The sequence below is a fragment of the Triturus cristatus genome, chromosome 4_2 (genome assembly GCF_964204655.1).
Source record: "Triturus cristatus chromosome 4_2, aTriCri1.1, whole genome shotgun sequence".
In the NCBI taxonomy this organism is placed as follows: Eukaryota; Metazoa; Chordata; class Amphibia; order Caudata; family Salamandridae; genus Triturus; species Triturus cristatus.
The window spans coordinates 417,025,386-417,052,019 of record NC_140586.1 but is presented as its reverse complement, the minus strand read 5'-3'; the positions used below and the strand labels follow the sequence as shown (position 1 = coordinate 417,052,019).

The 26,634-nt window shown below is 45.3% G+C and overlaps 1 protein-coding gene across 1 annotated transcript in view; it reads right to left on the bottom strand.

The window, feature by feature from the left end:
• Window positions 1-1,021: 1,021 nt before the first annotated feature.
• LOC146834492 (ferric reductase 1-like) overlaps window positions 1,022-26,634 on the bottom strand; it is a 329,590-nt gene continuing 303,977 nt past the window's right edge. Inside the window, exon 6 of the mRNA XM_085600112.1 lies at window positions 1,022-3,229. Within this exon, the coding sequence (XP_085456238.1) occupies window positions 3,152-3,229 (78 nt within the window). The 3' untranslated portion in view covers window positions 1,022-3,151. The remainder of the gene's footprint in view (window positions 3,230-26,634) is intronic.

Sequence of the window (26,634 nt, the reverse complement as noted above, 5' to 3'; positions counted from 1 at the left end):
GGCTCAGTTTGTGTAAGCAGGTGGCAGTGGTGTGTGAAATAGATAGTAATGTTTTAAAAAATCTGTATTGGTTTTCAGCTAAAACATAACATAGATGAGTTTCAAATTTACTCCATTTCATTTAGTGATATTCCTTAATTCATCTCCAGGCCCTAAACAATCTTCGAACCCCCTACATCTTCTCAATTTCTAAGGACACCTTCTGGTCCCATACACACACTTTGTAGCCATGCTACACCAATCCAGATCTCTTTTCCAATCTTTCAATTTTGGCAAAATGTACACCCTCTCACCCCCACCCCCAACGTGGTCATGCCACATTTCTTTTTGCCACCGTCAAGCCAGAATTAGGAATCATTTCAAATATTTGGTTGGAGGTCTCTCTCTCTCTCTCGTTGCTGAATATTCACAGCCTGAACAATTTAGGATTTAGATGAATTGTGGTCTGTTCAATGCCTTTGAGGCATGCTCTTAGTCCCTCTCAAATGGAATTTAATCAGGGCATCGATGATAATGTTGTCAGGAGCTGGAGGCTCAATAGGTGAGGCCTACATTCTGCACAGGAGTGCACTGAAGACTGTATTTGATAAAGTGGCATTATTATTTTTTGAGGTATGAAGATTGCTTAGCTTCTTACATGCTATCTTCCACTATAATCTCCCACAAATCTTAAGAGAGTTACTGAAACAAGATCATGACCAAATTAGTTCTATGGACTTTTCAGCAATGGTGAACAGAGTAAATGCAGGTTGGACATGGAAAAAAGATAATTATCAGGCTGACAAACACACAGTCTTGCTTAATTACAATAACTTGGGGGGATTTATTCTACTATGTACAATGGTTTAATCTATTTATTATGTATATATAAAAGCTACTATATCAGATGTAGAAATGTATTTGTGTTCATTACCTTTACATTCATACTGTGTAAAAATATATTTTGGTAACAATCTGATTATACTACAAAGCAATTTAAAAAGTGATGCAACAAAAGAAAATGTACACAAAAAAAGAAGTTCCTTTCTTTATTGTCATCCAATGGGACATGAAACATTTGTGTTAAATACATCAAAAACTCCACATATGTTTTAAGACATTCAACAAGAGCATCTATATTAATGGTGCACACTGCATTTACATGAAAGATAATCTCTGTTGGATGTTAATCCCAAAGGTTGTGGGGATATGATACTACATCTAAAGCTATTTTAGAACTCAAACAATCACCTTACAACTAGGGATTGCCCAGAATGCCATTCTGGCACTATATAACAGACACACATAATTTACTTTGAGACACAAGATACATAATCATGAATGTGTATTTTTTCCTCATACATAATACATAAGAAATTACATTTCTGTGACTTTTATTTAAAGTATGGATTAAGTGGACAATAAATATCCCTTGGTCCTATAAGGAGTGGTTTATGCATTATCAGAGACGTTAATTTTGTGAACTAAAGACACATTTAATCTGTTATAAAGTTATGAATTTTAACATTGATTTATCAGCTACACTGTATCCATACTCCTTAAGTGGTGCTCATAGGCGCCTCAAATGAACGCCTCACTAGTTTAGGGTGCTCCACAAATTATGCAAAACAGAAAAAAGTGTGAGATGTTCCCTGTGTAGGTAGAGCGTGTTCATAATAATTTGTATTTATAAATTACCAATGGCTCTCTATGTTGACTGCTCACATTTTGATTTCTGGCTTAAGTTTCTGATTGTAATGAAAACAGGGGGCACTGTTCCAGATGAGGGGTACAGGTAGTCACCCACTCAATACAGAGTAAGAAAAAGATGTAAGTAGTCCTAGGATTTTTGAGGCCCACTTGTGGGAGGAAAGAGTAAGTCTTGTCTCTTAATGCCCTCACACACCCTGAAGCATGTCATGCTTCATCATTGGGCATTTTGCTTGTCGTCGGGCCGGCGCTGCAATGCCCTGCGGGTCCCCCGAAGGGTCACTTTAGCTAAGATTTTTTAAGACAAAATGCCGTATGATGTATGGGGGTGTGTGGTGTGGGTCTTCTAAGAGGGTGAAGTGGTGCGTGCAGAGTGAGTCTAAAACTGTCTAAGGGTTACTCAAAGAATAATTTTCAATGAAACAGGCACCCTTGGCAGATGAAAAAACCCGTAGGTTAGGCGTTACCTATATAGGCTTAATGAGCCCTAGGTAACTAGAGAGGTCGACATGTTTCGCGCCTCTGTGGTCAAAACAGATCCGTGGCACTTCTTCAGGACCAAGAGAACAAATTAAATAAAGTGTGGTGCATGTGATAAGTGAACAGGGTTAATACCCTCAATGGATATCCGGGTGGGCACGGTAACCGTGTACCCTGCAGTCTAACTGCAATTTCTAGTTAGATATTGCCCGCTCCTGGATACCACCTAAAAATGTGAGGAGAGTTGCTCCATAGGCTAGTAGGAGTCAAGCGCCCGCACCTTACCGGGAGTTTTACTCTGGTGCCGTCTCTTGCGCACCTACCCCAACCATACTCCTGCCTGCTTTATAGATACATTAAGTTTCTGATTAGCAAAGTGCTAAACATACCAAGACAGAAAGTGACCAGAGCAAGCGCCATTCCAGGAAAAATATTTTTAGCAAACGGAGTAGTAAAATACTTTCTGCAATGGATCATGTTGTATGGGTGGAGAAAGCATACCTAAACTGGCAAAAGACCCGAGATCCTTCCTTTGTTTTCCATGTTTGTCAGTTTAAAGTTACCTCTAAACAAAACATGCAACTTGTGTTCCTTAATGGTAAATGTCAAGATATGTCAGAGCAAATATAATGTATTTAATACCCTTAAGTGTCAAGGACACTTGAAAAGACTTGCAGAATAGGATTGGAAAGAAACATAATATGATTTTTTTACAGCTCAATGATGTCTCTGCGAATAGACAATATTTTAAAACAAGAAAAGCTCATTCTTGGCTTTATAAGTGTATTTTACAAAGCCCCTGACAGACTCATTCAAGACTGACTATGTTTAAATATGACACAATTTACAAATTGCAATCTAGGCAACAATGAAATTCTGGATTAATATGTTAGAGAAAAAACAAATAATTCATACTATCAATGTAGTACTAATAACAGTTTTACATTGCCACTGTACTCTGCTGTTTACTCTAGTAAACATTCTACATTTCTACAAATCGTATTTTGAAAACAGCTATCACCAATATATTGCAAAACATATGAGTGCCAAGTGTAGGACCCTGAAAGAAAAGAGACAAAGTCAATAAGGTTACATTTTCTGTATTATTCTAAATCTAATACATTTCAGCAGATCACTACAATTCATATTTCACAATGGCCACAATAAGTATACAAAAATATGCATTCAGGTACATTTTTACTGGTTTCTAAAAATATGATTCAAATAGATTTTGGACTGTTTCCACTAAGGAAAAGCAAAACATTAATTTCACCAGCATATTTTTGCTATAATGAGGAGTCTGTGTTACATTAAATGATATAATGTTTAACAAACTATACTTACTTACAAACAATGAAGCTTTGCAGTGTGGTTCCCACAGAACTCTATGTGTATGCTACTTATTGTGATAGAAATGCATTAAATACTGACTTTGCTGAGAAATATTCTATGTTCTACATGGATGCCAGAAGAAATTATGAGATTATATTAGGCATTGGTGGCTGTGCTCCTTTCTATCAGGGCAACGGACAAATGTTCTCTGCTACCCTGGTGGACTACAGCCCACCATATTCAGAACTCTGAAGGCACTGAATCTTTGGTGAGCAGGTGCCATGTCCAATGCATCTGCAAAGTAAAGATATTTGCTTTTCAGAAACAAATGCTCAAAATGGGAGTTTGTTTTAAAAAAATAATAATAATGTCCCAGACACGCCTAGAGTTTTCAGCCATTGTGTGGGGGTCATTCATCCTAAATGGTGTATGGGACCTCCACACTATCTGTGGTGGTACTGCAAAAGCAAAAAAACACAAACGCTGTAACACCCACTCTCAATATGGCGAGTGATCTCACGTAGGCCAATGTCCTTCAGTCAACAGTTTTTGCAGGTATATCCAATGGAGGCTCCACCAGTGAAAACATGATGGACCCCTCAACTATAAACAAAGTGGGTCAAGCATGAATTTTGCAGGCAGGGTATTGTGTCACATTTGCGGAGGAGTACCATGCCCTCCAAACTTTAAATAAGGCCCTTAATACCCACGGATAGTGACAAGGATTTTTTCCAGGTACAATTCCTTTTTGAAGAATATCTGAATATATTGAAATTTGCAGACAATTATTCCAAAACAAAATTTACACTGGAAACACAAAAGAAAACCACATAATTTAAAAACGTAATTTAATATAACCTCTAATGTTAATGTCTAAAGCATCGTTTATGGTGTTTGTATAAAAATATGTTTTTGTTTGCTCCTAACTTGGCATAATTTCACAAATCTTCACAATACTTTCCTAAAGAAAGGTTGTTCCACCTCAACTCCATCTTGGAATATTTTGGGGTGATCTGTCAAGTAGAGGCTGAGAGAAGGGGGTGGGGACACGTTTTACCCATGCAATTTCCCATAGCAACTTTAGACACAGTTACAGCCAAAATGGCCAGAATTACACCAAATTTGGCAGGAGGCTAGATCTTGAGTCCGAAAGTGTGCTTGTTGTGATTTGGTATAAATCTGTTCAATAAGTGTTGAGAAGTTAAGGTTCAGATTGATAGCTATCTAGTGACATTGTACTACCGCAGTACTACAGTGGAGTACCGTGGTATAGCGGGCTCAAAACACGTGATTTGATTGGCTGGCTGCAACGTGAAGAGAAAGTTTTGCCCGACATTTTGACTCAGTGACTTGGTCCCTGTGTCGTTAAATACAAATTAAAATAAGCAAGGGGTACCCTGACCCCCAGGTCCACCCGGAGATTTCCCAGAGGTGTTTGGTTTGCACAGCTTACAAAGTGCAACTTTAGAAAAGTTGCCACTTTATTGCCCAAAGTTCTCCAGCAGCTGTTTTCAGTTACAGGTAGCTACTCTGCGCGGAAAGCCTTCTGCCTCCCCCCCAGAGGGAAGTGTAAATGGCTTTCGGGAAGGCACACAAAGGACCTGCCATGGGAAGTGGTGTTACTTCTTTCTGGAAGGATGGCCAGAGTGAGGGTGAGTCCAAGAGGGGATCTTTAGTGGAAAAGTTGCCTTTAAAGGGCAAATAATAGTCAGACTTAGGAGGGGCTGCTCTTTTGTGTTTGCAGGCAGGCTTGCAACTCGGGTGCAAGGGAAAAAGCCATTTCTAAACCATTTCTTCAAGTGGATTGCAGCCTCCAGGTAGCCACACGTATAGGGTGGGATAGCAAGTGCCACAACTGAGAGAAGGGCCTGCCATGTTGAGAGCGGGCAGAATAGTGTACCCTGTAATAGCTAGATGCTACACTTCAAAGGAAGTTGTCATCAGGCGGGAAGGACCTAGAAAAATAGCTGGCATATTAGTCACCACAGCTCCCTGGGTTTGCATTGGGCATAAAAGTGGCACCCCTGGCGCTCAGACCTCAGTTCGCTCTGTCTGGGAAGAAGGACTGCTCTGTTGCTCCTGGAACCCGGCAAAGAGAGGCTGCTCCAAACATTGGACAGCACCTGCTGCACCTTTAAGTGGCCAAGATCGTCTGCTGCTATACAGCGCTGAGGTCCAGCCTGTGAGACTGAGTCCCGACCCTCAAAAGTTGCACCGAAGTCTGCTGGACCAGGGAGGGTCATGAGATTGAAGTTTGACTGCCCAGCACGGACGCTACTGCAAGTTAAATGAAACTGCTGGTATTGTTGTAACCAGAGACCAGTTTACAAGTGGCAACTGGCATTTGGGTGAACTTCACCCACACTTCAAGGGACGTCGACCCCTGAGGCAAATGTAACCCAACCATGTTCATGTACTGAGGAGTGGCTACAAGAAGACCCCTGACACCTGCTCAGCATCCTTGAGCATCTTCAGCATCCTGTATCCCATGCAACAGGACCACTAAATTGATTCCTATGGCAGTTCACTGTTGGAATTGGCCTTTTTCGCAGCGTTATCCCCAAACGTTTTTCCTTTTGCCTCCTATTTTTCTGTCCCTGTTTTTGTTGGCTATAGGATTTTTGGCACATTACCACTGCTCATCTGTGCTAAAGTGCAGATGCTCTCTGTATAAATTGTGATATGATTGGTTATTCATGATTGGCATATTTGATTTACTGATTAGTTCCAGTAAAGTGCACAATGTGTGCCAGGGCCTGTAAATCAAATACTACTATTGGTTTTGCAGCAAAGCACTGGTTGTGCCACCCACATGAGTAGCCCTGTAAATGTGTCTCAGACCTGCCATTGTAGTGTCTGCACGTGCAGTTGTAAACTGCCATGTGACCTGGCAGGTGCACCCACTTGCTAGACCCTAACCTTCCCTTTCCTTACATGTTAGGCTCCCCTAAGGTGGGCCCAAGTTACCCCCATGGGCAGGGTGCAGTGTATTTGAAGGGTGGACATATACTGGTGTGAGTGAAATGCTGTGTATTTTATATTTCACCATTGAAAGACTATCAGTTCCATAGGGTAAAATGGGAGTTGCTTTTGAACATCTTACATGTGTAGCTTTCAATAGAGAGAAGATAGAAAAATTGACTTTAGGTTCTCTGTACTGAGAATATTTTAATGTACCTTTTGGTAAAGGTGTTTTTTTAATTCTGTGTTTGAAAATGCCACTTTTAGAAATTGGGAATTTTCTTAATTTACCATCTTGTGTCCCTCTTCTGTTTTGTATATTGAGCTTATGGTTGTGGAGTGACAGGCGCTGGGGATATGCAGTCACTATAAACAGTCACTAGGGGGGTTGAGGTGTGCCCTGCCTTGCCTGGGTGACTCATTGCTGGGCTGAATAGACCTGGTCTGCATTTAGAGTGGTGGGAGGAGTTTCACTTGCACCTGAACAGGCTGTGTCTCATTTTCACAATCCTGTCTCCACCCTCTGCGGTCATGCTGTACCCGGGAGGACAGGATTGGTTTGAACTGGGTTCAGAGACCCTTACACCAAAGAGAACTATTACAAAATGGGGTATAAGTATTAGACCTAAAACCCCAAGACTTTAGATTACTTCAAAGAACAAGAAGACCCTGCCAAAAAGAAAAGCGGAAGGACTGTGTGAGGAGTGTTGCCTTTTCTGTGTGAGGGGTGGGTTTGCCAGCACTTGCTGCTTCTGATTGTGATGGAGGAAAAGGAGTGACTCTTTGGCGCTGTGGTATCCTGCTTGAGAAGAAATCTCCAAGGGCATGTGTGTGCTTACCTCCTGTTCTTGGAAACGCAGGGACATCAAAGTTTCTGTGTACTGTGCTTTACAAGCTTTCCTTTTAAAGAGCTCTGTGTGCTCTGCTCTACATGTTCTGCAACCTTCACTTTGACAGCACTCGGAGTGCACTGTTTGGGCGAGAGAGCCGTGTTTGGCCCTACTACAGCGCTCTGGGCTTTCCTGCTGTGGAACTCGGTGGACTCCCTGTAGCATGCCGTGAGGAAGGAGTACCCTACCTGGGGTGCTCTCTCGGACACCGCCTTGTGCCTGAGTTCTGGTCGAGATATTCCTGCTGCACAGGAAACTCAAGGTCATCTGGTGGCCGCTCCTGCAGCGCCGCAGGGCTCTAGGCATTGCCTAGCAACCTCTTGATGCTGGGAAGAGAAGCCGCGACTCTACACCTCCCAACCAGAAGGACGTCAGGCCCAAGAACCACAAGGACGTGCACCGGCAACAAAGAGCTTCAACGCTGCCTCAAGGGAAATGGAAACCCCTTGTGCTTCCCATTCAGTGCAGCAGGGGTGCCTACCTCCAGAATCCACTGTTCCCAGCCTGGGGAACGGGAGAGTACATTTTCCCTGGTTCTCCGTGCACCTTTGTGCCCTCACCGCGGTGCCGCCAGAGAGGGTGCTGCTGTCAATGAGAGTTGAGAAAGGGGGCACGATCAGTTACCACATGTGTAGTGGTAGCACTGGCTGGCAAATCTGAGTTGCTCCAGCCTCCATCCAGGCCACATTGGTAGGGTTGGACTGGTTGCGACCAGCCAGTAATTTGCGCATGCCTGGGTTGCACGGCCCAAGGCCATTTGTTTGCTAAGGGATTTCTGGTGCTTCCCTTGCAGTGAAGTTTTGTTGGCCTGATTTGCAACGTGTACTGGTGCCAGTGCCCTGAACGTGATGTTATTTTTGCCTGATTGACAATGCTCATTTTTATTCAGTGACTTATGTGCAAGGTACACATGCACTGCTATATTTCTTCTTGACATGTGCAAGTTATGAGTAACCCTGGGAGTTATACTACGCTTCGCCCACATAGTGTACGTAGCGCTGCCTGCTTTGCAGTTTTCGAAGTAGGCGAAGCAGGCAGCGCTACACACACGCCAGGGCGAAGCGTAGCTGCCTGCCACCCGCCACCCGCCTCCCGCCCGCCCTCCTTTTAAAATAATATCATGCATGATAAAATAATTAAATGTAAAGACTTACCTGCAGCGCGGCGTCTCCGGTGCTCCCTGTTCCTCGTTTCCAACTGCTTGTGACAAATGCGCATGCGCGGACGCCCGCGCATGCGCATTTCTCGCAAGAAATGCGCATGCGCGGGCGTCCGCGCATGTCACAAGAAGTTGGAAACGAGGAAGAGGGAGCCCCGGAGACGCCGCGCTGCAGGTAAGTCTTTACATTTAATTATTTTATCATGCATGATATTATTTTAAAATAAGGGTGGGCGGGAGGTGGGTGGCACGCAGTGGGGCTACGCGGAGCGCGCAAGTGTGCCTAGATTTGGGCACACTACGTGCTGCTCCACGTAGCCCCACTACGCCCACTACGCCCGGGCCTGGTTATGAGTGTTTACTTCAGTGCACTACATGTAATATTATGACCATGGCCTTATGGCAAAGTGATTTATGATCTATGTGTATGACCATTGCCTTATGGCAAAGTGATTTATGATGTATGTGGTTTTATGACCATTGCCTAGTTGGCAAAGTGATTTATGTGATGGTGGTTTAATGTGTTTGATGTATAATACAAAGAATATTTTTGTATAACCTTGTGTGGAGTCTATTTTGTGATGTGCCTAGTGTGTCGCTGTTGAGTGAGTGTGTTGCGCAAATGCTTAACACATTGCCTCTGGGATAAACCTGACTGCTCTGCCAAGCTACGAAGGGGGTGAGCGGGGGTTATCTTGTGAGTGTAACTCTCTTACCCTGGCTAGAGGGGTGGGTTCTTCCTGGCTTAAGTGCAAACCCTAGCCAACAGAAACCCCATTTCTAACATTCGCCCATAGAGTTTAGAACTGGACTGGAGACTGATTTCCTTGTGAAGCAACCGTTCTGTTGGTCCTTATAGGTCCCTGTGACGGGCTCCAGTTGACGCTAGTTGCCACATGAGTACCCTTATAGCTAATTTCAAGTTACATGTTGGAGCAAATCCCAAACGACGAGTCACAGTAGATTACAGTGATTTATTGCACAAAGTAATAAGATGTGACTTATTGTAACATTCATACCTGAACCCTCTGGTGTAATTTTGTCATTCAATTCTCTATTTAAAGATATAGCACAACCTATGTTTATAAATTGGTGTTGGATTTTCATTGTTTTGCATTTTCTTCTTATTGAACTGTTTTGGCACTTCTTAATGCTTTACACATGTTCCTTTGCTGAAACCTTACTAATCTGAACCAAAGCTACCCAGAACTGAGGTAAGGATTTAGAAATGACCTGACTGGACCTGGTACTGAATTGTGACTTTATTACACGGAGAGGATGCACAACCACACTATGTAATAAACCAATTTCTAGACACATAAGCAATTATACAGACAGAAATCTGTAGCCAACACTGCTCCACTTGAGGAGGAGAGGAGCTTGAAATAAATATGAGTGAGAGCACACCAGAAAAGGCAGGATTTATCTTTAAAAAAAATAAACCACAGTTCAGATTAGACAGTGAACGTAAGACTGCAATTATGTACCTGCAGGCCCTTAAAGAAACTCAACATTCTACATATTGGTTTAGTCCCAAACGCATTTTAGAGAGTGTAAAGTAGTACTCCTGTAGTACACTTTTAAGCCTCTTATGACCCCAAACATCTAAAATGGGAAAGAAATGGGAATATTCAGGGGATATTCATATACAGTTTATGTGAATAGAAAGCACTCTGCCGTCATTGCACATTTACTAATTGGGAGTCGGACATTTAAGGATCAAGTCACAAAGGCACATAAGAATATGTAAAGTAATTCTTCTGTAGTTCTACGTCCTGTACCCATAAATACTGTGGTGATTCAACTCCATTGTGGCCATACCTGTACTTTCAGAGGCGTCATCACCTGTGATCTGCTGGCATTGTTGGGGAACCAAGACCAGTTTTCCCACTAGGCAGGGGCAAGGAAATCTCATGCCCTCTTTGCATCTTCTGCTGTGCGTTGTTGAAACCAACATTATTTTGGCATCTTATTGTATTTACTGTATTGCCTAGGCTCACAAATCTTACTATGTGTTCTTTGGTTCCTAATTCTGACTTGCCCCTGCTGCTTTCACCTTTCCAAGGTTGGTAAAATGAGAACTGTTGAGTTAACCATACATATCTGTACAACATGCATGTCTATAGTCTGCAGAAGGGGGGGGGGGGGGGTTGCTTGTCCTTCTTCCCTCTCCCTTCTTGGTATCCACAGCATCCAGATACCCCTGAGTGCCACATTACCCACCAAATGACAGGGAGTTACCCCAACATAATTCTACACTTTTGTAGCATGTAATTATGCAGGAGTAAATGGATTTACATCTGCTAAGTATCCTGTTGTGAATAACTAGTACGCATACATTTTGCTATTTTTGGTTGTAAATATGTCTTCACAGACATAATTCACATTTGCAACCAGGCCCATAATCTTTTTTGTTGTAAATGAATCCTGAATTTACATTGCTCCTACGTTATTTGCTACAAATACATTCTCTGAGGCATAGCAACTTAATGTACTTATCTTTGGAGTTCTGAATCTGAAATGATAAGCTGTTGAGAATGCACATCGGTATCAGAGGCATTTTGGGTACAGGAAAATTGACATTCCACAAAGTGTGCTATGTTCACTACACAACAATCAATCTACTCAATGTTATTTTAAGCATTAATTGTAAACATAAGATACAGAAAGACATGAAGAAAACATAGCACTGCATTCTTTGAACCTCTTCTATGCTCATGACGGAGCAGTTCCATCATGAGCCACGGTGGGCATGTGCTTATGACGGAACCGCTCCGTCATGGCACCCACCCATGGAGGAAGCGCTGGCGCTCCCCCCATGGGCAGCCCATGTAGCCCCCATAAAGGAGGATGGCAGTGGAAGAGTTTCTGCTGCCACCCCATACTCCCCTGGGGAATCCCATGATGTCAGCACGCACAGCGCGCGCCGACATCGTCAGGAGCAGCTGGACGCACTGGAAGCCATTTGCTTCCAGGCGCCCAGCAGGAATGAGGTAAGTTTCCATGCTCCAGTTGGGCGGGGAGGGGCAGATCTTGATGCACTGAGGCATCGGGAGGGAGGAAAGATTGCAGGGCATTCCTGCTGCACCATCACGCATGGCGTCGCAATTGGGCAGCAGGAATGCCCCCACTAGGCACCAGGGATTTCTTTAGGAAGAAATGGAAGCGACCCCTTAGGCAAGGGTCGCTTTCTAAAGGGGCACAATATTTGGTAGACTTTTCTGCCCCCCGGGGACAGATCGACCATGTTTTTTTGCCCTTTCTGCCCCCGGGGGGGGGGGGGGGGCAGAAAAACCCACTAGAGCCAGGGATTATTTATATTAGGATTGGGGGCGATCCCTTGGCCAAGGATCATACCCTGTTCTTTTTGGGCAGTAGTGGCTGTTTGCTGCTTCCCCTGGGGGCAGTTTGGCCCATTTTTTAGGCTCGGCAGCCATCTTGGGAAACTAGCAAACCCACACATTTCTGAATACTAGTCACCCGGGGCAGTCCGGCGAGGTATAGCTTGCGTGGATCCCCCAATGTTTTCCTATCCAGAACTCCCTGCAAACCTCAAAATTAGCTGAAATAAACACATATTCCACAGTGAGGTATCCTTTTACTCAGAAGACTGAGGGGAACGCTGTGGGGTAGCACATTTGTGCCGGCACAGTGAGTCCACGCAAAAATATGTCGAAAATTGTTTTTTTCAGCTAATTTTGAGGTACCATTTTCTCAGAAGACTTTGGGGAATGTGGGGTGGGTGGAATTGTGTGGATCCATGCAGATTCCAGTAATGTGAGGACTTCTTTTTTACAAATTTTGAGGTTTGTAAGGGATTCTGGGTAACAGAACCTGGTGAGAGCCAGACAAGTCGCCCCATCCTGGATTTTCCTGGGTATCTAGTTTTAAAAAATTTATAGGTTTTCTAGGTATCCCTAGGTGCCGGAAGAGCTAGGGTTCAAAATCTACAGCTATGCACTTTGCAAAAAAAGGATCCGTTTTCACTGTGAAATATGGTGTGCCCACGTTGCGTTTTGGGCTGTTTCTTGTCGCGGGCACTAGGCCTACCCACACAAGTGAGGTACCATTTTTCTCGGAAGACTTTGGGGAATACAGGGTGGGTGGAAATATGTGGATCCAAGCAGATTCCAGAGCGTTACACCACAGAAATGTGAGGAAAATGTGTGTTTTTTTGGGCAAAGTTTAAAGTTTGCAAGGGATTCTGGGTAACAGAACCTGCTGAGAGCCAGACGAGATACCCCATCCTGGATTCCTCTGGGTGTCTAGCTTTCAAACATGTATAGGTTTGCTAGGTTATCGTAGGTGCCGGCAGAGCTAGGGTTCAAAATCTACAGCTAGGAACTTTGCAAAAAAAGGGTAGGTTGTCACTGTGAAATAGTGGTGTGTCCACGTTTTGTTTGGGCCATTTCCTGTAGCGGGCACTACACCAACCCACACAAGTGAGGTACCATTTTTATCGGGAGACTTAGGGGAACACAAAATTATAGTGCATCTGTTATAAACTATTGAGTTCCAATGCATTTCTGCCTTCCAAATGTAAGAAAAAGAAGTAACTTTGAAAAATTACCTATAATTCACATACTGGTATGTGTACCCATAATTTCAGAGACGTGAAAATAGCTATTGTTTATAACCTCTATATTTTGTTCCCATTTCAGAAATACATAGGTGACTTTCATACCGATTTTTCCCCGTTTATATTTTCCCAAATGATTTGCTGTATACCCGGTACACAATAAAAAAAACATGCAAGATGCTGCTCAGTTATTGGCTCTAGGTTGCCTTGGGTTCTTAGTGAACCTACAGGTCCTATATATCTCCACAACCAGAGGGGTCCAGCAGATGTAATGGCATATTGCTTTCAAACATCTGTCATACTTAGTTACAGGTGAAAACGTTGGCACAAATGGCTGTTTTTTAAGTCAGTTTCAATTTTTTCTATTTTCAGCTGTTAGTTTCTATCCAAAAACCTTAAAGGATCTACACAAATGACCCCTTGCTGAATTGAAAAAAAGTTTGATTTTCTGACAAAAGTCTGCTTGTCCCTGAAAGCTGGAAAGATGGTGATTTAAGCACCACAACCCCTTTGTTGATAACATTTGAAGGGAAAAACGGACTCTTTCATCTGTAGCCCTTTTTTCCCATTAAAAATAAATAAATCAAAATGTAGCTGTATTTTGGCTAATTTCTGGCTTCCCTCCAGGGGAGTCAACAAACCCTGGGTACCTTTGAAATCCCCATGATGTTAGAAGAATAGACACAAATTTGGCGTGGATACCTTACGTGGTCAAACGTTACAGGGGCCTAAGTGAGAACTACCCAAAATAGCCAAATTTAAGGCTTAGCACAGGGTGGGAAAGGCCTCGCAGCGAAGGGGTTAACACATCTCTACTGGTGGAATAATATGGAGTAAGGGGGAGGCAGAGAAACCTGGTCACTAGCATGGCCATTGTTTCAGATTGCAAGGGTCCACCTTCAGATCTTTCCAGGATGACTGTGGCATGCATAATGTTGAATACATGGAAAATTATGTGGCCAATCATGAGTGCCTGGTAACAAAGAGCAGCAATATGGCACCTGCTATTAGGTACATATTGCAGTATTACCAGACTTTACCGGGCGATTCAGAGTTTACCCTCTAGAATGGTTTAAAAATGTGGGAAAAGTGTCATCACTACATTGTTTTTATCTGTTTTCCTCCAAACTCATGCCCATTCTCCAGGCATATTCCCATCTGCTGTTTTGCTGGTGGATATGTGCCTGAAATACAGGGACACTTATAGTCTAATTTCCAGCTGGTGTTTTCTCGCACCACAAACTACATCATTAGCTGACTTGGAATCACCCCCACGTATTCAAACATAGATAGCCTGTTAAGCGCTTTATTCTCATGCTCATATTTTTTGTCGCAAGTGTCCGAACATCCATCGGTATGAGGTGCCCACTGTTTTGACCATTATGTTTTATAAAATGAAATTGTATTCCTCTGCTCAGAATGTGGTACCAAACAGGGGGTAACTTCATAATGCATCTACCCAGGGCAGTTAGTGGAAATCTTTGCTGAAAAACTACGAATGGGATGCCACAGGATTTGTCTAGAATTTCCAAGATCCCACCACCAATGGGTGACCAGTTTACCTTTTAAAACAAACTTGCCATAGATCATTGGAAAAAAGTTGTAAACTGCTTTGATAGCTTCAGGTCCATTACTTTGCTCCTGGACCTGTGGTTTCAGTCTACTGCTGGACCTCGTGCAGAATGAGGGTTAAAATGATGGCAGTAAAACATACTTGGCCATGTGCAACCTCTCTCCTTTCACATAGAAAGTTGTTCCTGGAATGGGAGAATTCCAGCAGATGAGTTTGTACTGGAGATTTTGGGAGGCCGTTGACTTTCAATTGTGGGAAACTCCTTTGTCTGGAACAGTCGATTGGAGACCGAGCAGCGAGCCCTTATAATGTGAGGACTTTTGATAAGGCAGTACTGTAACAGACCTTGTTGATAACGTTTGGACAATGTAAAATACAACAGAATGGCTACAACCAGCAAGCTCTCTCCAAAAATTACACAACCTGACTTGATTTGCTTTACACTTTTCCCACTCTAGCTTTATGATGTGAAGTCCAGGACTGTGCTACACTCTTTAGGTATAGCTGTTGTATTTTGTGTGAGTGGAAATGTTGTCTTGTGTATCATCTTGTTCCTGTCATTGCCTGCCAGGTGTCTCTTGCATCTGCGAGACTTTGTGTAGAATATTATGTATGTAAGCCATTGTTGCGAACATTGAGGGAGAAGATAGTTGGAGAACGAAGACGGCAGGTGAGGAGCTGTGTTCTAAATTGAAATAAATAACTTCACTGCAAGTGGTGGTGGCATAATTTTATTATTGGCAGCAAGCTGTTCATCTTTCAACCCACAACGGTGGACCTATGAATCCCCAGAAGGACATTTTGGTGAGTTTACTGTGGACCTTTGTTGAACCGTTGTTGGCACCTGCATGCATGACATGCCAAATGCACCTGAGGATCAACATTAGGTTCACAGTGTCCATGCTTTGGGGCCCTGCCTGACAATGCACCATCATCTTCTCCAGTCTATGGGCAATGCTGCCACAGAACGTGGTGCACGAGGCAGCCATACTGAAGAGACTAAACCCCTGGCATCTTCACTATTTGTCAGTTAGTGATAAGGAGACCAGCACAATTTATCCAGGACTATCGATGCTTTAAGAGACAGGTGTGGGAGCAGCTAGCCCTAATTCTACAGAATGTCTGGTGAGTTCACATTTCTACATTGACATTTTTATAGCTTGAAGAAAAGTGTTTGTTTTTGATTTCCTCATTGTTAGTTTGTGAACTCTACATTGCAAGTTATGCTGCATGCTCATAGCTGTTCTGAATGCATGGAGATGCCGAATACCTCCCCCACTCAGTTTTCAATTCTCATTCTAGCTGGTAAGGGAACTGTTATAATCAGATTAAAATTGTATAAGACTATTTTTTTGTTTATTCTCCAATTCCTAAATCTGCCATCTTGTGTTTTATGATGTCTAGGGGAACCACCACTCTGATGCAGGTAGTGGTTTATGGGTTTTAGTGTGTACTTAGGAGCCATTGATGGCTACCAATTCTGTCTAGAAGGCAAAATAATGCATGGTTGAACATTGCCTGTGTACGGAGTGGCAGTCTGGCAGAATATTACTGAGCACCCTCTTATTGCTATTTCTCTTGTATGTCAAAATTATGAGGAAGCAATAGAAAAGTTAGCGAAACATGTTTTAGATGTTGTAATAAGAAATCCCCAAAACATTTGCTAATGTGCATAAATCCAGTGCTGCACGGAGACATCTCAATAAGATGTGAAAGTGCTGAACAAATGATATTGTCTCGTTGTTGTAATAATAATGAAAGAAAGATTGCGGCTAACAAATTTAAGTTATATTACCCACATTCAAAACAAATGTAGTAATTGTGGGGTGCAGGGACTTTTGCAAGGGTTTGTCAAAATCTCTGCAAGAAGTGGGTAGTAGCGAAGTACTTTCAAGAAAGTATCATCAACATAGTATTTTCAATTAACAGAATTTAAAGAAATATTATTTTCTATAAGGACCAATTTATAGCTAGCATCTGGTTAGATGGAAACACAATTGATGTGCTATCACACTACAGTGCTCGAGTTATTACTATCATTAATTAATTGATATTCATGTCCGCATAAAAAAACACAAGCTACATCAACATCAGATTAAAATTACAGAACATTAGCATCAATATCTAACATCAAGGAACAGAAGGCAAATGAAGGTCTTCATTGAACTACTATGTCTTTTTAACCAGTCCCCTTTTTGGTCATATAACATTTGTAACCTTCCGTACAGCTGCGAATAGAAGAGGGACTTTTACATCAGATTTGATCGGTGGAGAAGGTAGCGGAACATCCTTGCAGCATGTAGTGTTGAGGCACATGAGTGGCAGCTAGGGTCACCACTCCTTACGCTAACTCTAAAATTAACCCGTTCCGTGCTCATGACGGAACCACTCCGTCATGAGCCACGGGTGCGCTATGCTCATGACAGAGTGGTTCCTTCATGCTGCGGCCGTAGGCGGCCGCTCCGCCCACGCGGCGCTAATTCCCCGCCTGTGCGGGCGATTAGCGCAGTGGGCGGAGACGTGACGGAACCACTCCGTCATGAGCACAGCTCACCCGTGACTCATGACGGAGTGGTTCCGTCACGAGCACGGCGGCACCGTAACTGCCCCCAAACCCCCCCAGCGCCGCGGCGGAATTCCTGCCGCGGCGAAGGGGTTAAAATCCATCAATTTGTTATTGCTACATCAGGATACGGTTTTTAAAGTGCAATTAGTGTTCAGGCTCAATGGCAAAAATTGCAAGCAAAATAGTAGTTGTCTTTAGTCGATCCTCCTTTTTAAACATTTTTATCAATCTTTTAGCCTTCCAATCTGCATGTATGTGAGCAGCTACAGGTAAGCTTATGTGTCTGATTGATATGAAAGAAAAAAGGCTTCCTTACAGTGTATGATGGTAAAACCCGTGAAATGTGGCTACAGATATGTCCTCCTCACATGGAGAAATCTTTCAGATAGGAGCGTAAAGAGCATACATGTTTCAGCGCCACCAACAGAACAATGACACAAGTTAGTGCCAGGGGAATCCACAAGCCAGACTTCGGTATAGGCAAGGACAGGAGTTTTGAGTTTCTAATACAATTACCTTTTTCTTCCAGAAAGATATGATCGAGATAAGTTTAATACGAAATTCATTTTTTCATTTCCAAGTATTGTATCAACACCTGGCTTCTTTTGGTTAGATCTCTTCTTCTCCGGATAAAGGCCTCATATAGACTCTTCATTTGCTGACTACTGCCTTTAGTCATAAATTCTGGATTTTTCCATAGGTCTCAACATACTTTGTTTATAAGTATTTTGGCGTCATGCTTAAACCAAGATAGTAAAGGGTAATTTCCTGACCCACGGAGATCCTGAAAAGATTTTAAATACATTTTAAGGTCAGGATTAGACCATAAACAGACCCAATACAGAGCTTGTTGCAGTGCAGTGTGATCTTGCAGGTTTGTCATGCAAAGTTCTGCTCTTAGCACAAACCTTGGTTTTCTTGGGCCAAGACGTAAAAGACATCCTTGGCTCACCTCAATCCCGGTTGTGCAGCAACCATAGCACCGAGACCGCCCTCCTAGACTCCACTGATGACATCCGCACCCTCCTCAATCAAGGCCACACTGTAGCCCTCATTCTACTAGACCTCTCAGCAGCTTTCGACACTATATCGCACCACACACCACACACCACACACTAGCTACCAGACTCCATGTCGCCGGCATACAGGGAACTGCCTTAGACTGGATTCGCTCTTTCCTCTCTGGCAGAACACAAAGAATAAGACTCCCGCCCTTCTCTCTGAACCCACAGAGATTAGATGCGGAGTACCCGAAAAATCCTCCCTCAGCCCCAAGCTCTTCAACATCTAAATCGCCCTCCTTGCAACCATCGTCAGAAAACATGAACTCAGCATAGTATCATACGCCAACGACACTCAGCTCATCCTCTCCCTAACCAAGGACCCAGAAATCTCCAGGCATAAGTTTCCAGGAAGGAATGAATCACGTTACATCCTAGATGAGCAGCAGCTGCTTGAAGCTCAACTCAGAAGTCCTCATCTACTCCGCTGTGTGGGATGACACCTGGTGGCCCCCCGCCCCGACAGATCAACGCCGTGTCCTCCACATGCTTCAACACCCTCCGCATACTCCGCAAGACCTACAAATAGAACCTCCACAACTTCAGAAAGACCTTCACCCATGTACACATCACTAGCAGGCTGGACTACGGAAACACTCTCTATGCCGGAATCAATAAATCACTCCTTTGCAAACTCCAGACCGCCCAGAACGCCGCAGCCAGGCTCGTCCTCGGCATCCCACGATACGACCACATCACCCAGCACCTCCATGAGATCCACTGGCTCCCGGTCGAAAAGAGAGTTACCTTCAAGCTACTCACACACGCCTACAATGCCCTCCACAACACCGGACCTCAATACCTCAATGAAAGAATCTCCTTCCATGCCCCCAAGAGAAACCTCCGCTACGCTCTTCCGACTTAGCCCTCGCTGAAATCCCCCTCATTGACAGAGCCAGAACAGGGGGCAGATACTTCTCCTACATCGCGGCCAAGACCTGGAACAAACTCCCCCTCAGCATCAGATGAAGCCCTACACTGCAAGCCTTCAGAAAAGACCTCAAGACCTGGCTTTTTGGATGACCCCGGTGCCTCCCAAACCCCCCGCCCAGCACCTTGAGACCCTCACTGGTGAGTAGCGTGCTCTTTAAATCCCTGAATGATTAACATCTAAAGAAGTTGTTCTCAGTTGACCTTTTTTACCTAATATCTATACACCATATGAGCAAGCTGATATTGCTTTCATTTTATTATCAGTGATGCCTGGCTCAATTAATTTGTTACTACATTTATTTGAAAAGTGCAGCACCACACTAGCAATTTGATCTAGCTAGCAAATTTTTTGAGATAGTTGCTCTGCCCAGCCCGAATAATTTTAGAACGGAACTCTTTCAATCCTTATTCCATGCTAAATGTAGATTTCTAGTCTTGACGTTAGATTCAATATCATGCACTTTGTTTCAATTGTGTTTATAGTTAGTGTTTTCTAGTTAAGAAAATATTTCAAAGCTGTCTATTAATTGATGCATTGCAATTTCTGTGCATGGTAAATGGCCGGCATCTTCTGAAACAGTAAAGTCACTATTGGATCCCAAGCAAACTGTGGGAAATCTAAGGTTAGGTTGGAGAGCTTTTCGTCTACATAATTTATAAGTAAATTATACAAACCTCGGGTGAGGACATATCCTTGTCTAACTCCAATAGTTAATCGAAAGTCGTTTGTACATTTACCCTTTAGACCGAACTAAACTCTTGCTATATTGTCACTTTGTAGGTGTACCAGGATATTAGGAAGCTTATCTGGTAAGCCATAGGCAGGATTAGTCTGTCTATGGAATGAAAAGAGGTCTTCAAATAAATAAACACCACATAAAGATGAGTTTTTCAAAATGGAATATTTGGAGAAAATAGGGTGCAACCTCATGACCTGGTCGATGGTGCTTTGACCTTTTCTGAATCCAGCTTGCAGATGTGTTAAAATCTGGCCAGTATCAATCCTTGTCAGGAGAAATTCGCCGCTACGGGGGGGACGCTACTGATCGAACAGTCAGGTCTTGAGAATCCTCCTGAAGGTCAGCAGGTCTTGGGTCTGTCGTAGGCTCAGTGGGAGGGTGTTCCATGTCTTTGCGGCGAGGTGGGGGAAGGATCTCCCGCCGGTGGTTGTTCTTTGGACGCGTGGGACGGTGGCGAGTGAGAGGTCGGCGGAGCGGAGCTGGCGGTTGGGGATGTAGAAGGAGAGCCGTCTGTTGAGGTAGGCTGGGCCGGTCTTGTGGAGTGCTTTGTGTGCGTGGATGAGGAGCTTGAAGGATATCCTCTTGTTGACGGGGAGCCAGTGCAGGTTTCTCAAGTGCGGGGTGATGTAGCCGTGTCGTGGTATGTCGAGGATCAGTCGCGCTGAGGCGTTTTGGATGCGTTGTAGTCGTTTGATGAGCTTGGTCGGGGCTCCCCCGTAGAGGGCGTTTCCGTAGTCGAGTCTGCTGCTGACGAGGGCCTGGGTGACTGTCTTTCTTGTATCTGTCAGGATCCATCTGTAGATCTTGCTGAGCATGCGGAGGGTGTTGAAGCAGGAGGAGGAGACGGCGTTGACTTGCTTGGTCATTGAGAGCATTGAGTCGAGGATGATTCCCAGGTTGTATGCGTGGTCTGTGGGTGTCGGGGCTGCCCCCAGTGCCGTCGGCCACCAGGAGTTGTCCCAGGCTGAGGGGTTGGAGCCGAGGATGAGGACCTCTGTCTTGCCAGAGTTCAGCTTCAGGCGGCTGATCTTCATCCAGTCGGTGACGGCCTTCATTCCTTTGTGAAGGTTGGCTTTGGCGGTGATGGGGTCCTTGGTGAGGGAGAGGATCAGTTGAGTGTCGGCTGCGTAGGAGATTATGTTGAGGTCGTGCTGTCGGGCGACGTGTGCGAGCGGGGCCATGTAAATGTTGAACAGTGTCAGGCTGAGAGAGGATCCCTGGGTTACACCGCAGATGATCTCGGAGGCTTTGGAACGGGGGAGGCGGACGCTCTGGGTTCTGCCGGAGAGGAAGGAGATGGTCCATTCCAGAGCCTTGTCTTGGATCCCTGCGGCATGGAGGCATGCGCGTAGTGTGCGGTGGCAGACGATGTCGAAGGCGGCCGAGAGGTCTAGGAGGATGAGTGCTGAGGTCTCACCGTTGTCCAGCAGGGTCCTGATGTCGTCGGTGATGGCGATGAGGGCAGTCTCGGTGCTGTGGTTGCTGAAGAACCCTGACTGGGAAGGGTCCAGGATTCTGTTTTCTTCGAGGTATCGGGTTAACTGTCTGTTGACGATTTTCTCGATGACCTTGGCCGGGAAGGGGAGCAGAGAGATGGGCCGGAAGTTCTTGAGGTCTCTTGGGTCTGCCTTAGGTTTTTTGAGTAGGGTGTTTATCTCGGCGTGTTTCCAGCTCTCTTGGAAGGTCGAGGTCTCGAGGGAGAGGTTGATGAAGTCGCGTAGGTGGGGTGCGATGGAGCTGCTTGCTTTGTTGAAGACATGGTGCAGGAATGGGTCTGACGGAGAGCCGGAGTGGATTGTGCTCATGGTCTTGATGGTGTCATCGATGCTCACGCTGGCCCAGGCTAGCAGGGGTTCGTGGTCGATGGTATGTGGAGGGTCTGTTGTGTTGCTGTCTGTTGGGGCTGTCTGGGTGTTGAAGCTGCCATGGATGTCTGCTATCTTGCGGTGGAAGAAGGTGGCGAGGGCTTGCGACGGCGGGATGTTGTTGATGTTGGAGCTGGGGTTGGAGAGTTCCTTCATGATGTTGAAGAGCTCTTTGCTATTGTGTGCGTTGTTGTCGAGGCGGTCTTTGAAGGAGGTCCTCTTGTCCGCCCTGATGAGGTGGTGGTGGTTGCGGATGGCGTCCTTGTGTGCTGCGTGGCTGTCCAGAGTTTGTTCACTGTGCCATTCCTTCTCTAGTTTCCGGCAGGCTTGCTTGGAGGCAAGGAGTTCTGGGGTGAACCAGCTGGCCCTCTTGCTGGTGTCTCTGTGGGGGGGTTTCTTCAGCAGGGCGAGGGTGTTAGCGCAGTCCTCGATCCAGCGTCTGAGGCTGTGGGCAGTGTCGTCGGCGTTGGAGGGTTCGGTGGGTGGGCTGAAAGCAAGGTTTGCATGTAGTTGGTCTTCGGTGATTTTCCTCCAGCAGCGGCGGGGGATCTGTTGGGTGCGGTGGTGTGTGGTGGGTTTCTGGAAGGCGAAGTGGATGCAGCGTAGGTCGGTCCAGAGGTGTTCGGTGGTGTGGCTGACAGAGACGTGCGGGCTTGAGGAGAAGACGGGGTCGAGCATGTGGACGGCGGAGTGGGTGGGCGTTGTGACGAGTTGCTTCAGTTCGAGGTTGGCGAGGTTATCGATCAGGATTGTGGAGTTGTCGTTGTTGTTCTCAAGGTGAAAGTTCAGGTCTCCGAGGAGGATGTAGTCGGTGGAGGTCAGGGCGTGCGTGCTGATGAAGTCAGCGATGGAGTCGCTGAACTGGGGATGGGGTCCGGGTGGTCGGTAGACGAGAGTGCCTCTAAGGGTGGAGTTAGGGTCTGTGTGGATCTGGAAGTGCATGTGTTCGGCGGTGCTGAGCGCGTCATCGGTGCTAGTCGAGACCCTGATGCTGTTCTTGTGGACGATGGCGATTCCTCCTCAGGCTCTGTTGGTGCGGTCTCTGCTGGTGATCTTGTAGCCGTCTGGGATGGCTATGGCGATGTCGGGTGCGGAGGAGTCATTCAGCCAGGTCTCTGTCAGGAAGGCGACGTCCGGGGATGTTGTGTTGAGCAGGTCCCAGAGCTCGACGGTGTGTTTGCGTGCGGAGCGAGTGTTTAGTAGTATGCATCGGAGGTGGTTGGGGTCTTTCTTGGTGGGTGGTTCGTCGGCTCTGAGGCTGGTGTAGCTGCAGTTCCGGCAGGTGAAGGGACCGTGTGTGCGTTCCGGGGCAGCCTTGAAGCAGGTGTGGATCCGTCCGGAGTTGATAGCGTGCAGAGTGCTGTCGTCGTAATGGCGGCGTTCGTCGTAGCGGGTGCGGGGGCCAGGGGTTCTGGCGCTGCGCGCGGTCCAGGCGTGGACGGGCGCTGACGGGCTTGCCTTAGGGGCGCCGTCGGTGCGCCAGCGGGCGCTATATATGGGGAGGTGGGAGGGAGGAGCAGCTGGGAGGCGGGAGGCGGGGGCAGCGAATGTGCAGTGGGCAGTCAGGGGGGCGGGGCCACAGGGGACACAGCGGCGGGAGGGGTGAGGGACGATGAAGGGAACAGAAGGCAAAAGGGCACAGAAAACAAGGGAAAACGAGTGTCACAGAGGGCAAGAGGGCACCGAAATACAGGAAAAACGAGTGGCACAGTAGGCAAAAAGGGCAGAGCAATACAGGAAAAATGCGTGTCACAGAAGGCAAGAGGGCACAGAAATACAGGAAAAACGAGTGGCACAGAAGGCAAAAAGGGCAGAGAAATACAGGAAAAACGAGTGGCACAGAAGGCAAAAAGGGCAGAAAAATACAGGAAAAACGAGTGTCACAGAAGGCAAAAAGGGCAGAGAAATAAAGGAAAAACAAGCGTCACAGAAGGCAAGAGGGCACAGAAGTACAGGAAAAACGAGGGGGATGTATGACGTTACAACGCATACCTTTACAACGCATGCACTTACAACGCAATTTTTACAACGCAACATCCACTACAACGCATTCCATTACATCGCATGACACTACAACGCATTTTTAAAAACTACCTTTACAACGCATTTCATTACAACGCATACTACCTTTACAACGCATACAATTACAACGCATAATATTACATTGCATTTAAGGTAAGTATTGGATAGTATAGGGGTAAAAATTACTATTCTAACTCCAGGGGGTGCAACAGTAGGGTAAGTGTTGGATAGTATAGGGGTTAAAATTACTATTCTAACTCCAGGGGGTGCAACAGCAGGGTAAGTGTTGGATAGTATAGGGATAAAAATTACTATTCTTACTCCAGGGGGTGCAACAGTAGGGTAAGTGTTGGATAGTATAGGGGTAAAAATTACTATTCTAACTCCAGGGGGTACAACAGTAGGGTAAGTGTTGGATAGTATAGGGGTAAAAATTACTATTCTAACTCCAGGGGGTGCAACAGTAGGGTAAGTGTTGGATAGTATAGGGGTAAAAATTACTATTCTAACTCCAGGGGGTGCAACAGTAGGGTAAGTGTTGGATAGTATAGGGGTAAAAATTACTATTCTAACTCCAGGGGGTGCAACAGTAGGGTAAGTGTTGGATAGTATAGGGGTAAAAATTACTATTCTAACTCCAGGGGGTGCAACAGTAGGGTAAGTGTTGGATAGTGTAGTGTAATATTATGCGTTGTAATGGTATGCGTTGTAAAGGTAGTATGTGATGTAATGGAATGCGTTGTAAAGGTAGTTTTTAAAAATGCGTTGTAGTGTCATGCGATGTAATGGAATGCGTTGTAGTGGATGTTGCGTTGTAAAAATTGCGTTGTAAGTGTAGTGCGTTGTAAAATTTGCGTTGTAAAGGTTGTTCCCCAACGAGGGGCACAGAAGGCAAAAAGGGCAGAGAAATACAGGAAAAACGAGTGACACATAAGGCAAAAAGGGCAGAGAAATACAGGAAAAACGAGTGTGACAAAAGGCATGAGGGCAGAGAAATACAAGAAAAACGAGTGACACAGAAGGCAAAAAGGGCAGAGAAATACAGGAAAAACGAGTGGCACAGAAGGCAAGAAGGGCAGAGAAATACAGGAAAAACGAGTGTCACAGGAGGCAAAAAGGGGAGAGAAATACAGGAAACACGAGAGTCACAGAAGGCAAGAGGGCACAGAAATACAGGAAAAACGAGTGGCACAGAAGGCAAAAAGGGCAGAGAAATACAGGAAAAACGAGTGTGACAGAAGGCAAAAAGGGCAGAGAAATACAGGAAAAACAAGTGGCACAGAAGGCAAAAAGGGCAGAGAAATACAGGAAAAACGAGTGGCTCAGAAGGCAAAAAGTGCAGAGAAATATATGAAAAACGAGTGTCACAGGAGGCAAAAAGGGCAGAGAAATACAGGTAAAACGAGTGGCACAGAAGGCAAAAAGGGCAGAGAAATACAGGAAAAACGATTGTGACAGAAAGCAAAAAGGGCAGAGAAATACAGGAAAAACAAGTGGCACAGAAGGCAAAAAGGGCAGAGAAATACAGGAAAAACGAGTGTCACAGAAGGCAAAAAGGGCAGAGAAATACAGGAAAAACGAGTGTCACAGAAGGCAAGAGGGCACAGAAATACAGGAAAAACGAGTGGCACAGAAGGCAAAAAGGGCAGAGAAATACAGGAAAAACAAGTGTGACAGAAGGCAAAAAGGGCAGAGAAATACAGGAAAAACGAGTGGCACAGAAGGCAAAAAGGGCAAAGAAATACAGGAAAAACGAGTGTCACAGAAGGCAAAAAGGGCAGAGAAATACAGGAAAAATGAGTGGCACAGAAGGCAAAAAGGGCAGAGAAATACAGGGGCAGCTGAGAAACAGAAGGCAAAAACGGGCAGAGAGGCACGGGGGCAGTGAGGGGTACAGAAGGAAAAACCAGGCAGAGACACGGGGCAGCGAGGGGAACAGAAGGAAAACTGGGCAGAGACACGGGGGCAGCGAGGGGTACAGAAGGAAAATACGGGCAGAGACACGGGGACAGTGAGGGGAACAGAGGGAGCAAAACAGGCACGGACCACGAACAGGCAGTGGGGGAAGACAGAACAACAGCATTCACAGACACAACAATGAAATACAGGCAATACAATAACACAATAGAGCGGAAGATGAACCAACCTAGAGCCTACCACTGGCCACCAGGGATGAGGCACAGGTGGTAGCCTGCGGGTGGTGGAGGGTCTCGAACTTCCTCAGCAGCAGCGGCAGCGGCAGCTGGGGCAGGGACAGGGACACACAGGCGGTGCTGTGCGGAAGGGGAGCGACCTACCTGGTGGGGTCAAGGGTCGCTCATGAGGATGCACCACAGACTGTTAGTATATCATATATTTGTGCTATCTGAGAAAGAGCACAACACCGAGTCTGCACGCCACAACTACTAGAAGCGATCAGAAATGTTTAAACATGATGCAAGGTGTGCATACAATCACTTTATTTCGAGATGTAACTTTCTAAATGTGGCATTTTCAAAATTGTAATGAAAAATCCGTCTTCGCCATAAATTAGGGTTATTTATCTCAATTTCAAAGAGACCAAACGTGAACTGGATACCTGCTCCCATTTGGAAGCTACAGCTTATTAAATATAATAAGGCAACTCTAATGTTATCCTATGAGAGAGGTAATGCAGTGAAAAACAGATTTAAGAGTTTTTCATTGCCAGGACATGAGAAACCTACAAGTACATGCCTTAAATACACTTCACCCTGCCCTCTGGGTGGTCTAGGGCCTACCCTAGGGGTGACCTATATGTATTAA